Source organism: Mustela putorius, unplaced genomic scaffold (assembly GCF_011764305.1).
Source record: "Mustela putorius furo isolate JIRA1106 unplaced genomic scaffold, ASM1176430v1.1 tig00003911_pilon_pilon_pilon, whole genome shotgun sequence".
Lineage (NCBI taxonomy): Eukaryota > Metazoa > Chordata > Mammalia > Carnivora > Mustelidae > Mustela > Mustela putorius.
This window is the reverse complement of record NW_025422058.1, coordinates 528,131-542,450: the sequence shown is the minus strand read 5'-3', so window position 1 is coordinate 542,450 and position 14,320 is coordinate 528,131. Positions and strand designations below refer to the sequence as shown.

The 14,320-nt window shown below is 34.1% G+C and overlaps 1 protein-coding gene across 7 annotated transcripts in view; it reads right to left on the bottom strand.

Moving 5' to 3' along the window:
- The window catches only part of PPP1R12A (protein phosphatase 1 regulatory subunit 12A), a 147,965-nt gene that overhangs the window by 43,367 nt on the left and 90,278 nt on the right, over nucleotides 1–14,320 (bottom strand). For all 7 annotated transcript variants that reach the window (XM_045069079.1, XM_045069081.1, XM_045069080.1 and 4 more), the window contains exons 9-12: nucleotides 11,319–11,440; nucleotides 3,679–3,894; nucleotides 1,086–1,180; nucleotides 556–660 (exon numbers count right to left, since the gene is read on the bottom strand). In XM_045069079.1, coding sequence (XP_044925014.1) covers nucleotides 556–660; nucleotides 1,086–1,180; nucleotides 3,679–3,894; nucleotides 11,319–11,440 — 538 coding nt within the window. The remainder of the gene's footprint in view (nucleotides 1–555; nucleotides 661–1,085; nucleotides 1,181–3,678; nucleotides 3,895–11,318; nucleotides 11,441–14,320) is intronic.

Sequence of the window (14,320 nt, the reverse complement as noted above, 5' to 3'; positions counted from 1 at the left end):
TGAAGAAAAGTGTTTCAGCAATGAGTCACATCCTTAAGTAGTGACCCATGACTATATTATAGTTGTTCATCTTTTCTTCTTCTTTTTAGTTGTTTTTAGCAGAGAAAACATTTAAAGCCCCCTCCCACCCACACAATGTGATTTAATTACCAACATTTTGATTCAAGACATTTTTGTATCTCTGAGTTCTAAGAAAAGTAGAAACTTCCGGGTCACTAATTAATGACCAGGTCAATGAAGACACTAATCTATTCAACTGCTGTAGTTAATTATATAAGGAGTTCCTTCTAAACATGCTATAATCTAAAAGGTACTTCCTAATATAGCAAATCTAATGAAATAAATAAATAAATAAATAAATAAATATGGCGTAAGTAGAAGCAAATTTTCACCCATCTTTAAATATATATTCTGGGTCTTTAAATGATGTTTTATTTAAACAAAAGATGTATTTATAAAAGCACATATTTTTGTAACAATACTAAATTGAGGGCCCCCAAAAAACTGCCTCATATTTTTATAAAAGTCAAGAATGTTATTCAAGAATTATGTTACCTTTTATGATAAGTTGATCCTTCATTAACTGAACTATTCTTTTTGAGATCATCTTCCCATTTTCTTCTTGTATAGGAACTACTTGTACGCAAACTTGAAGAATCTCTGTGAAAAGAACATCCTTCAAGTTCTGGTATATAATTTTAAAATACGTTAAAAAAGCTGTGTATTAATAAACATTAGTAGAAGCAGAAACCAGTAAAATCCCTTGGGAAAGCACTCTGGCATATTACTGAAAGTAATTCTGGTTCTAAGTTCTATTTCTCGGGTATTAATCCTAATTACGGGGGGGAATTAAGATGTTTACAGAAGGTTTACTTATGATCACAAAATATGGGGAGGTGGTGGGGAGGAGAGAGAATCCCAGGCAGGGGATGTCTAGCACGGAGCCTGACATGGGGCTCAATCTCACACCCTGAGATCATGACCTGAGCTGAAATCAAGAGCTGGATGCTTAACTGACTGAGTCACCCAGGTATCCCAATAAAGATTTCATACTTAAAACACACAGCAAATCATAATAAATTCACCTGTTTTCTTTCTCTTCAATATCAGATGTACTGGCTAGTCGTCTTGGTATTGTAGGTGCAACATATGCAAGTCTAGTTCCTTTACTATCTTTCTCCTACACAACAGGAAAAAAAAATGAGTAAAAATAAATCTGTGTGATGATTATAAGAGCTGCTAAAAGTATTAAGGAAGAGTAATCAACAATGCACATAATATAGCCATCACAGTTTATAGTATTCTTCCAAAGTTCCTAGCTACATTCTAAAATTAATGTCTATCAATAATACTATAAACACTAAAGGACAGACTGTTTAAAATAATTTTCTTTCTCCTTTAATCTAAAATTAGACAGTATTTTAATAAATGGAAAAAAAACATGGACAAAAAAATTCTTCCACATTTTAATGACTTTTTCTAAAACGTCCAAAACAGGTTATATAAGGTAACAGAGTATGATAAAGTAAAATATTCTTATTTTTCTAAAGAAATAAGGTCTCAAAAATGGCTGACTGGTAAGTCCCAATTATTTGTTATGTAAGTTATTTACTACTTTGATGTAATATTAAAATATTCAGAACAAAAATTACTTAAATTTGTATTTATCCAAATCTGGTTGAGACTGTAGTAGCAAGGCATCTGATATGTTCCCACTATAATGGCAGCAAGTATTTGGAAAAGAATTGGCCAGTCAATCATACAAAATAAAAAACATTAAAATTACTTGATGAGAAATTCCATTTCTGAATTTCTGATACAAAGAAATACTTTTATTTTTTTATTATTTTTTTAAAGATTATTTATTTATTTATTTGATAGAGAGAGAGAGAGAGAAAGATCAAAGTAGGCAGAGAGGCAGGCAGAGAGAGAGAGGAGGAAGCAGGCTCCCTGCTGAGCAGAGAGCCCAATGCGGGACTCGATCCCAGGACCCTGAGATCATGACCTGAGTGGAAGGCAGCGGCTTAACTCACTGAGCCACCTAGGCGCCCAAAGAAATACTTTTAAATAGGGGAAGGAAACTATATGGAAAAAAGTCCAAGCACTAAAAATGCAATAGAGAATAATCCAGCTATATAAAATATCACTGAATGAACTGTGGTACATTCTATTTGATGCTCTTTATAACTTAGTATTACCTTTCCAAATATAGTTACTAAAACTACTCATCAGAAGGAGACTTCTTTTGATATGAAAAAGCAGATAAAAAAACTGCAGATACTGGATAAAAGCAACTTAGGAGTATAATTACTTTCTGGAATAACTTAAATTCTAGAATGAATGCCCTTTAATACATTTTATTGTAAGCTCTCAAGTAAGATAAAACATTAGAGTATAATGTCATAATTGATTTTTTTGGCAAACACATCTGATTTTCCCAATACTTATAGAGGCACACATCATTTTATTCACTAACAGATATTGTGGTTTTTATAAATTGAAATTTGTTAAAACCCTGCATCAAACAAGTATATCCTAGCCATTTTCCAAAAGCATTTGCTCCCATTGTGTCTCTGTCACAGTTCGGTGATTCCAACAATATTTCAAAATATTACACATTTTTTTAAAAGATTTTATTTAGGGGCGCCTGGGTGGCTCAGTGGGTTAAAGCCTCTGCTGCCTTCGGCTCAGGTCATGATCCCAGGGTGCTGAGATCGAGCCCCGCATCGGGCTCTCTGCTAGGCAGGGACCCTGCTTCCCCCCACCTCTCTGCCTGCCTCTCTGCCTGCCTACTTGTGATCTCTCTGTCAAATAAATAAAATAAAAAAAAAAGATTTTATTTATTTGATAGAGATCACAAGTAGACAGAGAGGCAGGCAGAGAGGTGGGGGGAAGCAGGGTCCCTGCCTAGCAGAGAGCCCGATGCGGGGCTCGATCTCAGCACCCTGGGATCATGACCCGAGCCGAAGGCAGCAGCCCAAACCACTGAGCCACCTAGGCGACCCTTCAATATTTTTTTTTTAAAGATTTATTTTTTTCGCTTGAAAAAGAGAGAGCACATGCAAGCACAGGGAGGGGCAGAAGGAGAGAGAGAGAGTCTCAAGCAGACTCTGCACTGAGTAAAGAGCCCCATGAGGGGCTTTATCTCACAACGCTGAGATCAAAACTGAGCCAACACCAAGAGTCAAGACACTTAACCGAATGAGATGCTCAGATGGCCTCAAGCTTTTTCATTATTATTACATGTGGTATGGTGATCTGTGTTCAGTGATTATGAGCTGCTGAAAGCTCAGATTAGGGTTAATATTTTTTAGCAATAAAGTATTTTTTAATTAAGGTATATATATTTTCTTTAGACATAATGCTACTGCACACTTAAGAGACTATAGTATAAGCATACCTTTTATATACAGTAGGAAACAAAAAAATTCATTTGACTTGCTTTATTACAGTGGTCTGGAGTCAAACCCACAATATCTCTGACATGTGCCTGTAATTCCATACTGATATCTGTTTAAGGTACTTATATTTATATTATCATGTAATTCATTAAATCAGGTGAATTAAGTTGATACACAGATCTAATAATGATACACAGTAGAAAATCCATCAGATTTGATGTTCCTAGAAAAAAAATTATTAGAGTTTTAATAGAAACCAGATTGGGAAATAGAGTACCTTTTCTTTATTATCCAAAGAGGAGGAAAGCCTAGGACTTGAAGCTGAACGCATCACACCTGCGGTGTCTTTGTCTTTCTGAGCCTCTTTAGATGCCGTGATTTCTGCAAGTGCGCCATAACTGCCAGTCTTTCTAAGTCCTAACCTCCAGGATGCAGGAGACTCATCCTTTCTCTCTTCTTCTTTGGGAGAAACTTTTGTGGCTGAAGTTGGAAACTGTTTTTATTTTATTTTTAAAGAAAAGAAAAAAAAATATTAAGACTGATCAATCCCTAAGCTGGAAATGACAAGTTTACAGGTAATACGTCTCAAATTATAGTTAAAGTTTCAGGAGAAACACTAAGTAGGTTAATGTCTTAGTAAAAAATTCAAAGATCTAAAACTGGAAAAAAAAAAAAAAAGAACTACCTTTCCAAAAGTTAGATTTAATAAAACACACTCCACACTTTATACCACACAGAAAAATTATGATGCAAATATGGAGAACAAAAATGAGCACACCATAAGGACTTTAAAACCATGCATCTTTGGAACCAATACTCATATTAAGCTTGTTATGTTGTAACCTAATATAAATCCTTGCACATAGAAATGCCTCACCATAGATTTTTCACCCTTATTGGGCACAAGAACAATGCCAGTTTTGCGCAAGCCCTGCCTCCATGATGCAGGATCTACTGATTCCACCACAGGCATGATAGGAGCAATGAAATCATACTAAAGCCAATTAAAATAAGACAGGTAAAGAGATAAAGATTGAAAGCATAAGAACAGAAAAGGAAATTATGAACAAAACACACTTAAAAAGAAGACTTTTATAACAAATTAAAGCCCAGTAACTGGGTAATGATCCAATCTTAAAAGTCACTGGGAACAAATTCTAGTTTTAGCATGAGAGAGATTCTGAAGGAATCTAATAAAGAAATTTCCAAAATAGTTAAAGGCACATGGAGCAGGTAATGTTACAGTATATGAATGAACAAACTTACTGCACCTGAATTTTGTTTTTATTCATTTATATACTTAGGTCAAAAAAATTTTAATCTAGCATAATCAGTAAAAAAGTAACAGCTGATATACCTTCCACTTACAACATTTATTTCAGTAATATTTTTAATATCATAGCCTTCAACTATTTGATTTTACCACAAAATATTATTTTATACATTTCAACTCAAAATTAATTTTTATACAAATACTTATTTCATTTTCAAGGCTTCCCAAAAGCAATAAAAATGAAACATTTGTTATATTTAACTGTTCATTTCAACTCACAAAGTTTAAATATTTAACTACAGATAAGAATAGATGGGTGAATATAGCAACTAACTAGTTCCTTTACGTACAGGATATGGGTAATTAAAAAAAAAAAACAACCACTTTCCCCTGTATTTACTGCCAAAGTTTGCTACAATTAGCAGTTTAAGTTTAAAGTACCCAGGATGTCAGAAGGCTACGACAAAACTACTGTGTGAGATACCTCTGGTACCTCCAGTAAGTAATTCCTATCATTAGGGTCAAAATATAGACTCATGATATACAGCATTCCCCACCAGTACCCAAAATGTGTGCTGAAGCCCCAGGGTGCCAGAATAAAATCACAAGGGCACTGTGGGATATTTTAAAGTTTTAAGAGAAAGCACAGTGACACCTGTTGGACACCACACAAACTGCTATTGTTAACTTACTTGCACTTAACTACTTAATAAAGGAAACAAAGAGGTACTCCTATTGGCCAAGAGGCACTGTGAAAAAAATTAATAAAACATTAAACGTCCCACTGACTGAGAAATTTCATCGAGGGACTTCTGTAACATTTTATACAATAATACATGTACTTGATGATCAGTTATTGATTTCTGAGTCTCAAGTTGTAGCATCTAAGAACAGAGGTTAGCAAACTTTTCTGTAAAGGACCAGACTGTGAATTTTAGGCTTTGCAAACCACAGTCTCTGTTCTAACTCTTCATCTATACTGTTGGACCAAAGTTGCCACAGGTAATACATAAGTGAATGAATTTGGCTGTTCTAAAGACTTTATTTAGGTACACTGAAATTTTGTGTCACAAAATATTTTTGTAATTTTCCCAACCATTTAAAAATATTAAAACCATTCTAACATGTGGGCTGTACAAAAACAGGTAGTAGGCCAGCTTCGGTCCACAAACTATGGTTTGCTAAACCCTGACCTACAACTTCCCCAAAACTGGAAATAAAGTTACTTCTCCATGATAAAATAGGTAACCTAACATTTACTGAATGGTACAAGAGAAGCTAACATTTAACAAATGTTTGCTCCTGTCAGGCCCTAAGCTTAAAAGTCCTTCACATGCGTTATCTCATTCAATTCTTGCAACCACCCAGTGAAATGATATTATTACTGCTATTTTAGAGTTGAGAAAAATGAGGGAGTATTAACAATTTTGAAGTGGACATTTGTTGCGTTGTAATTACTGATCTCTCTCCATTCTGCCTAATGTGAATTTGGATTTATTGGTTTATGTGTTTCAAAGCTCCTTTCAATTTTACTTGGCCTATAAATGAACGTATCTGAAATACTCAACTATACCCACTCTCTGAAACTCTTCTTTTGATGTCTGTAAACAGTTTTGACTGTTTAGTCTGTTCTAACTTTCTTACTCCCCTCTGTCTTAGTCTTCTTGATGTTGTTAGCACAGTCCTGAAACATAAGCATGTCAAGACTCTGTTCTCAGATCTCCTTTCTTCCTCTAAGGGCTGGAAATAGGGTCTTCTATACTTCTTAACGTTAAATATTAACAGCACTCGCTTATTCTTCAAATTTGATGTCTCTAATTTAGAATGACTCCTAAATTCCCAGTCCTGAATTTCTATTTACCTAGAGAATGAACTATCTAGAACTATAATTAGAACCTTAAACTCAACATATTTAAAATCAAACACCTTTATTTCCAAACCAGCTCTCCCTCAGTTCCCTATTTGTTAGTAGCACCAATAAATTTCTTCTCTTCCCCATATTTGAAACTTCTTATTCATCCCACCCCCCCATTTATAAATTAGGTGCCAAGTCTTGAATCTCCTGTCCTTTGTAAGACCACTGCCACTTTTCTAGTCTATCATCTTAGGCAACTCCAGTAACTTTCTAGTCAATCTTCTCTCAATTAGCCTCCCTTCAAATATACCTGTTCGTTGCTGCCAAAATAATATTCTATAAAGGATAATACTCTCGTGGCCTTGTTCAAACATTTTGTAGTTCTCTACTGTTCATCAAATTATAAAAATGTTACCATAGAAATGAAGACATTCCATAATTTGTCGTTACTTTTCCTGTTTCACTTTGTATATGTACCCTATAAATCAATCAAACTACACAACTTATTTTCCCTGCAAATATTTCACAGTATCCCTACTTTGTTTTTTTTTTTTTTTTAAAGATTTTATCTATTTATTTGTCAGAGAGAGAGCGAGAGCGAGCACAGGCAGAGAGAGTGGAAGGCAGAGTCAGAGGGAGAAGCAGGGTCCCCGCGGAGCAAGGAGCCCGATGTGGGACTCGATCCCAGGACGCTGGGATCATGACCTGAGCTGAAGGCAGCTGCCCAACCAACTGAGCCACCCAGGCGTCCTACTTTGTTTACAATTGTTTCTCTTCTCTTCCTTTCAGTAGACTGTACAAACTCTCTTTCTCTGTTAGTTGAAATACTACCTACCCATTTAAGATTTATATCAAATGTTCTAATTTTATTACCTCAAAAAATATGATCTCTTCCATTTCTTTTTCAAGATTTATTTATTTATGTGTGAGAGAGAGAGAGAGCGTGCGTGCATGGCAGGGGAAGGGGCAGAGGGAAAGAAGGAGTCCAAGCAGACTGCACTGAGCACAAATCCCAACGTGGCACTTCATCTCACAACCCTTAGACCATGACGTGAGCTGAAACCAAAAGTCACACCACCCAGGCACCTCTCTCTTCCATTTTTATTTTTATTTTTTTTGTTTGTTTGTTTTTAAGATTTTATTTATTTATTTCACAGACAGAGATCACAAGTAGGTGGAGAGGCAGGCAGAGAGAGAAGTGGAGGCAGGCTCCCAGCTGAGCAGAGAGCCCGATGCGGGGCTCGATCCCAGGACCCTGGGATCATGACCTGAGCCGAAGGCAGAGGCCCAACCCACTGAGCCACCCAGGCGCCCCTCTCTCTTCCATTTTTAAACAATCATTCTATATTTGTACACTTTAACTGGCATACATCATATGGCCACAGTACATAGTTTATTAAATTACTATTACATTTAATAATTGGATCCAATCAACCAAAACACTTAATTCTAAGAAAAAGATCAATTTTCACCATCTAATACAGCTTACACTTACCAGAATTTATGTGCATACAGCAAAATAGGTAATCTTTTTCAGAGATTCCAACAATATTTATTTTGATTAAAGAAAGGTATATAAATTCACTGTTAAAACTTTAAAGTTTACTTATTATTATTTTTAGATAATCTTTACACCAATTGCAGGGCTTAAACTTATGACCCCGAGATCAAGAGTTGCATGCTCTCCTGACTGATCCAGCCAGGTACCCCTACTGTTAAATTTTTATTTTATTTTATCTTATTTATTTATTTTTTAAGATTTTATTTATCTGACAAAGAGAGAGACAGCAAGAGAGGGAACACAAGGAGGGGGAGAAAGAGAGCTGGATACGGGGCTCTATCCCAGGACTGGGATCATGACCTGAGCTGAAGGCAGACACTTCAACGACCGAGCCACCCAGGCACCCCTAAAATTTTAAATCATAAAACCAAACTGATAGTTTTATAGGAAACATCTCCACAAGTCACAGGCCTGGTCTCTCTTTAATTTTAGCTGAAGAGTTAAGAACTTAATGCAGTATCATTTAAAGGGAAGATATCTACGTTTTTCTGTAGCTACCCTGAATTATTAAGAATATAAATGGTATTTAATACTCTTTTAGAGCTACCTGTTTTGTGATCTATTTCTTGCTGTGTGTGCATGTGTGTTTTTTTTTCTTTTTAATTTTTAAAAAATATTTTGTTGATTTATTTGACAGAGAGAGCATAAGCAGAGTGAGAGGCAGGCAGAGGAAGAAGGAGAAGCAGGCTACCCACTTGGCAAGGAGCCCAACATGGGACTCAATTCCAGGACCCTGAGATCATGATCTGAGCTAAAATCAGTTTAACTGACGGGATGCAGATGCCCCCATGTGTGTATTTCTATTAGTTTATGCACTGGTGGTAGAAGCAAGAGAACTTAAGATACCTCTGTCTAAATATCAAAACCAGAGTAGTGAGTGGAACCTAAACACAGAACTCTCAACTATGAAATCTTTTAACATGCATTTAAAGATTCAGCTGAGGAAATTCATCTGTGAAGTCCCTAAGTTAAAGGAAAATTCACATTATCCCTAATTGAACCTAACTTAGAAGACATTAAAATGCTATATTAACATTAAAAAGTATCACTGAACATAACAGGCTTTAAAAGTCATACAAAATAAGTAAATTACTCTATCCATTAAAATAATACTTCAAATTATCTGTATGCCACAACTTTATTAAAATAAAATTTGGTTACAAAACCTTAAGAACAAAGACTAAAAAAATATAACCTTCAAAGTAAGTTATGATACCTGAAATTGAGAATAAAATGGAGTTTCTAAACATGCAAAGCACAGAGGAAGATAGTTGTTTTTGGATCAATTTAATAACAGAATCAGAAGTAGCTCTGAGTAAGGATTTTTATAGCAAAGAGGTTACTGGCCTAACTCTAACAGTTATTATGTTATGATTACTATAACAGTAAGTTATTATTACATTAACAATTATTAAGAGTTATTAAGAGCAATTAAGTTATTAAATTGGGGCTATGTTTGAGAAAAATATAATTGATCAAAAGGATCAAAGTAACTGCAATTACTTGACAATAGCAGTAAAGAGATTGTTTAGCTAAATACTCAAAAGAATGACAGCCAGTTATTTGTGGCCAGATATTTCAGGGGGATGGAGCTATTGGGGAACTTCTGATAATCATTAATTTTAACAGATAGTAAATCAAAAGAGCTAAAGTTTGGTACTCATTGAAGAAGTATACAAGGACTCTAGAATTAAAGTTTAAAACAGCCTATGATGACTCCAGTTATAGCATGATAATCATCGTTAACATTCGTCACTTTCCTTAGCAAGAGTTTTAGAGGAAGATTACTACTAGCAGTATGGATTGTGAAAAACTTCTCTAGTTTATTATTCTGAAAGATTCATATTTTGACCACTTTGGAGCCGAATCCAAAGATGAACAATACTGACAACATCACAGAAACACTGCAGGGATTTAAAATCAGTCCTCAAACCCATGCAAACCAAATAATGTCAGATAAGCAACAAAATAAGAAGTCCAAAGGCAGAGACATGACAGTTAAGCACAATGTGCAATCCCTCAGTGGACCCCTGATTTGAAAAAACAAACAGAAAAACATTAGTAGGACAACTGAAAAAACCTTGACTATGGTTTGTATGTAATGAGCATAGATAAAAGTATTACAACAAATTTAAATATCCTAAATAGGATCATTTTATTATGGGAATGAAGGATAATGCTTTCGTATTTAGGAGATATGTACTCAAGTATTTGGGGTAAAGTGTTATACTGATAGCACCCAATTCTTAAATGTTTCCACAAAAAAAGTATGTGTGTGTGTTTACAGAGAGGGAAATGAGTATGTTCATTAAAGATAAGTAAGGGTGGTGGGGAGAAGCCTTTAATAAAAAAGACCAGTGGTATACAAAACAAAACAAAACAAAAAACATGTAATGTTTAATTTGGGTTAAAAGAAGTACAGGTTCTAGAGTAGTAGGGAAAAGAAGTATCTTTAAAAAGATCAATACACTACTTGGGAAGCACTGTTTGGTGGAGAAAAGAAAGCAAAAGGACAGAGAACAAATGGGGAACAAAATAAGGGGAAAACAAAAAGAAACTGGTATTTTGAGAGCACTTAGTCACTAGCTAGCTCTCTCAACCAAGGTTTATAATGCTAATTTACTTTCTCTTTTAGGTTATTTTTTTTTGTTTTGCCTTTTCCCTGACAGATAAGGAAGACAGCAACTTGCTAGATGTCCTTACAATTAATAAGAGGTGGGGTCGGGAGTAATCTCTGGTTTGTCCAAAATCAGAGATCATGCTCTTACTGGCATATCACCCTTGCATGGTGATATTTTCAAAAACGTTTGTATAGAGTCTTGTATAAAGTTAGACAATCGTGCTTTGTATAGAGTTAGACAATCTAGGTTCTAGCTCTCTGACTTGTGATAGTACTTTTTGTGCTTAACTGTGAAATTTTCAAAATGTGCCTTTACTTACCAGGGATAAAGGATACAAAACCCATGTTTCTCAGAAGTTCAAAAGAAATTAAAAACTACCAGGACCATTACCATTAGTTTTCATATGCAAACTAGTACTTTAAAAAGTATTTTTTTTAAATGAATATAGTTCAAAGGAAATCTCAGTCAAATTTAAAGAAGAAAAATATATTCTTATTCTAAACCTTAAATATTTTTTGTAATAAACTATAAAAATTTAAGAACTGTCTTAATGCTTTAGTACTTAAACAGAATGTAAGTATTTTTAGCAAACACAATTTTGGCTTACCTTTTTCATAGGTGATGTAGGTGTTGCCTGACCAGATGACACAGGTGTTGTAACAGCTACAGGAGCTGCTTGTGTACTAGAAGTACTGGCATTAGTTACAGAAGCCATGGGCTTTGTCTTATCTATTACAAAAACATGAAAAATTTAAGAGTTAAGATTCAGTATGGATTGTTTCAATGTCTAGAAAAACAGTATTTTATATTCATTTTTTAAAAAGGTTTTGTTGTTCAAGTCTTTTCCATTTTTTTTTCTTTTTTAACAAGGGAGATTTTTAAGAAGTTTCCAGAAATGTCTCAGTATGTATGCTGAAATAATAGAACATGATGACAACAAAGCATGTAAGAATAAAAAACAAAATCTGATTTCCATACTTTTAACACTACAGAAATATAAAACAATTGATATTTAAAAGTTGAATGCTTGAATACAGGGAAACCAAAAAGACTGTAAGAGCTACACAATTTTTTCTAACAGATCCACAATTTACATTGCTTATTTAAAACTCATAGCTCCTCTTTATTCCAGGAAATCTAAAAAGTGCTTTTTGTCAATGGTCAGTTTATATTCCTGTGAAACAAAGTTCATACTTTCTCACCCCTAAAAAATCTAAACATCAACAAGAATATCAGCTGATAATCTCTTTTCGCAATGTATTAAAACAATTTCTAACTAACAATGAAGCACTGAGAGAAACGTTTTTGAAAATATAGATGCCAAAAACATTCAGACTGTATTTGAAATATATACAAATTTTTAAGATTTACTTATTCGAGAGAGAGTGTGCGCACATGCACACGAGTGGGAGAGGTAGGGAGAGAGACTCAGACTCTGCTGAGTGCACTCTGACATGGGGTTTGATCTCAAGATCCTGGTATGACCACCTAGCTGAAACCAAGAGTCAACGGCCTAACCAAAATGCGTGACCCAGGTGCCCCTATATTTGATCATACCAATCAGACTGGCTTTTAGCAAAAACAAACAGTTACCTATAAATTTAAATCTATAAATTAGCTGTAATTTATAAATGGGCCAGAAAGGCTTACTTCTCAAATGGTCAAAGATCATTTACCCAGTTTTAAAGTAGACCTTTGGTTTCAAAATGAGGGAGGATAGGTATTCTTCTATACTTTGGGGAAAAAGTATAGTACTTTAAAATTCTATGAGATATTCTTTCATTATACTCATATTCATTATACTCCCTCCTTCTCTTAAGTCAGTTTTTCAACATAACTTTCCACCTTATCATTATGCAATTATACTTTATAAGTAGAAAATATTAAAATATAATTATCTTTAGGGTAGATATGTAGTTGTATACATGTATACATGTATAAATACCAAATAATTCTGAATTTGTATTGACTCATTCATTATATTTATGACTAAGAAAATATCCACAAGATGTTAATAGGGTGGATTGAAAAGCATAGGATCCCAAACTATACCAAAGGACAAGGCCAAAGTGCCACACTTAAAAATCACTATGATCTTAACTTTTTGAATAAACTGAATGAGCTAACTACAGTTTAATGAGCTTTATTCTCATTGTTACACAATACCTCTTTTAATTCAATAGAAGCTAAGCCTATTCAGTACAGTTAAGTACAAATCATGAATAATCTATTAGACCATCATCTTGGAAAACAGTCTACCTAAATGGAGATAAGTCAATAAATGTTTATTAAATGCCTCCATATTTCAAGTACTAGGTACTGAGTCCACTGTACCAGTTGATGAAAAAACAAAACATCTTTTAACAGCATAGAGCTTACAGTGTAGTAGGAAAAATAAATAACAAAAAGATAAAATTCAACAGATTTTTTTCCCCCTTTTATATTCTCCTTTTACTCTTGGTTTAAATATTTATTTTATATTAGTGAAATCCACACATCAAAGAATGTATATGCATGAATGTATAATCATTCAGGCTTGTTTTATGAATAATAATGAAACAAATGTCAAGTATCCACCATCCAGCTTAGCATTATTAATATGGTTAAAGCCCTTCTACTAATTTGATTTCAATGAAGAATGAAAAGTTCAAGTCTTAGAGTTAAAAAAACCCCAAAACAAAAATACACTTCCCTTCTCATTCCTTCAACTACTTCTCAAATTTATAAATCACTCTGGAGAAAATTAAACTTTTGGTTGAGTTCTTATTTTTAGCTCATTTATAAGAAACCAGTTTGATATATAATTAATGAAAGAAAATTCAGCAAAATCATTATTTTACATCAACTAACTTTCCAAAGAAATAATCTTCCAAAAACTAGGTAAAGAAATAATTTAGATATTGTCAAACCAAGCTGTAGCTCTACAGGGAAACAACTGCTTTCTCAAGTTTGCAAATCAAGTATGATAAAACCTTGGGTGATATTAGAAGAGTGAGACAGAGGGAACTAGACACATTTACATGGATTAATTCTTGAGATAGAGTCAAATTTTCCTGGCACAAGCAACCACTAGCAAAAGGAAGAACAAAATTATCATAGTACAATGCTTTAGATAAACATTTAGTTAGCTTAGTAAGAAACAGCAGAAAGTGATTGGTATACCTAAACTCCAGAGGAGGAATACAACGCAATTTGATGGCAATTAGTTCTACTTGTAGTTACAAAGCAGTACAGTTTATCAAAAAAAAAAGATAAGAAAAGAAAGAAAAAAAGAACAGTATGTTTAAAGAAATACCCAGAATAGTTTAAAGAACTATTTAGATCATTTAGTCCAATTCTTATTTTTACAAGTTAAGGAAATTTCAACCAAAATAGGTTAGGAGGCTAGTTTGTTAAAGGCAAGACTGGCTTAATCTGTAGGCTTGTTTATTTCAAATAGTTCCCCAGTGCCCGACTTGGAACAGTGAATTCTATAGAAGGGACCAATTAAGAAAATATTCGATAACAAAATCTCAGAAATTTCTGTGAGATGCTTGGATTCTTGAATTCTGCTATATAAGTAGTAAAAGACCGGACACATTAGTTAAAAGATCTAGATGCTAGTTCTAG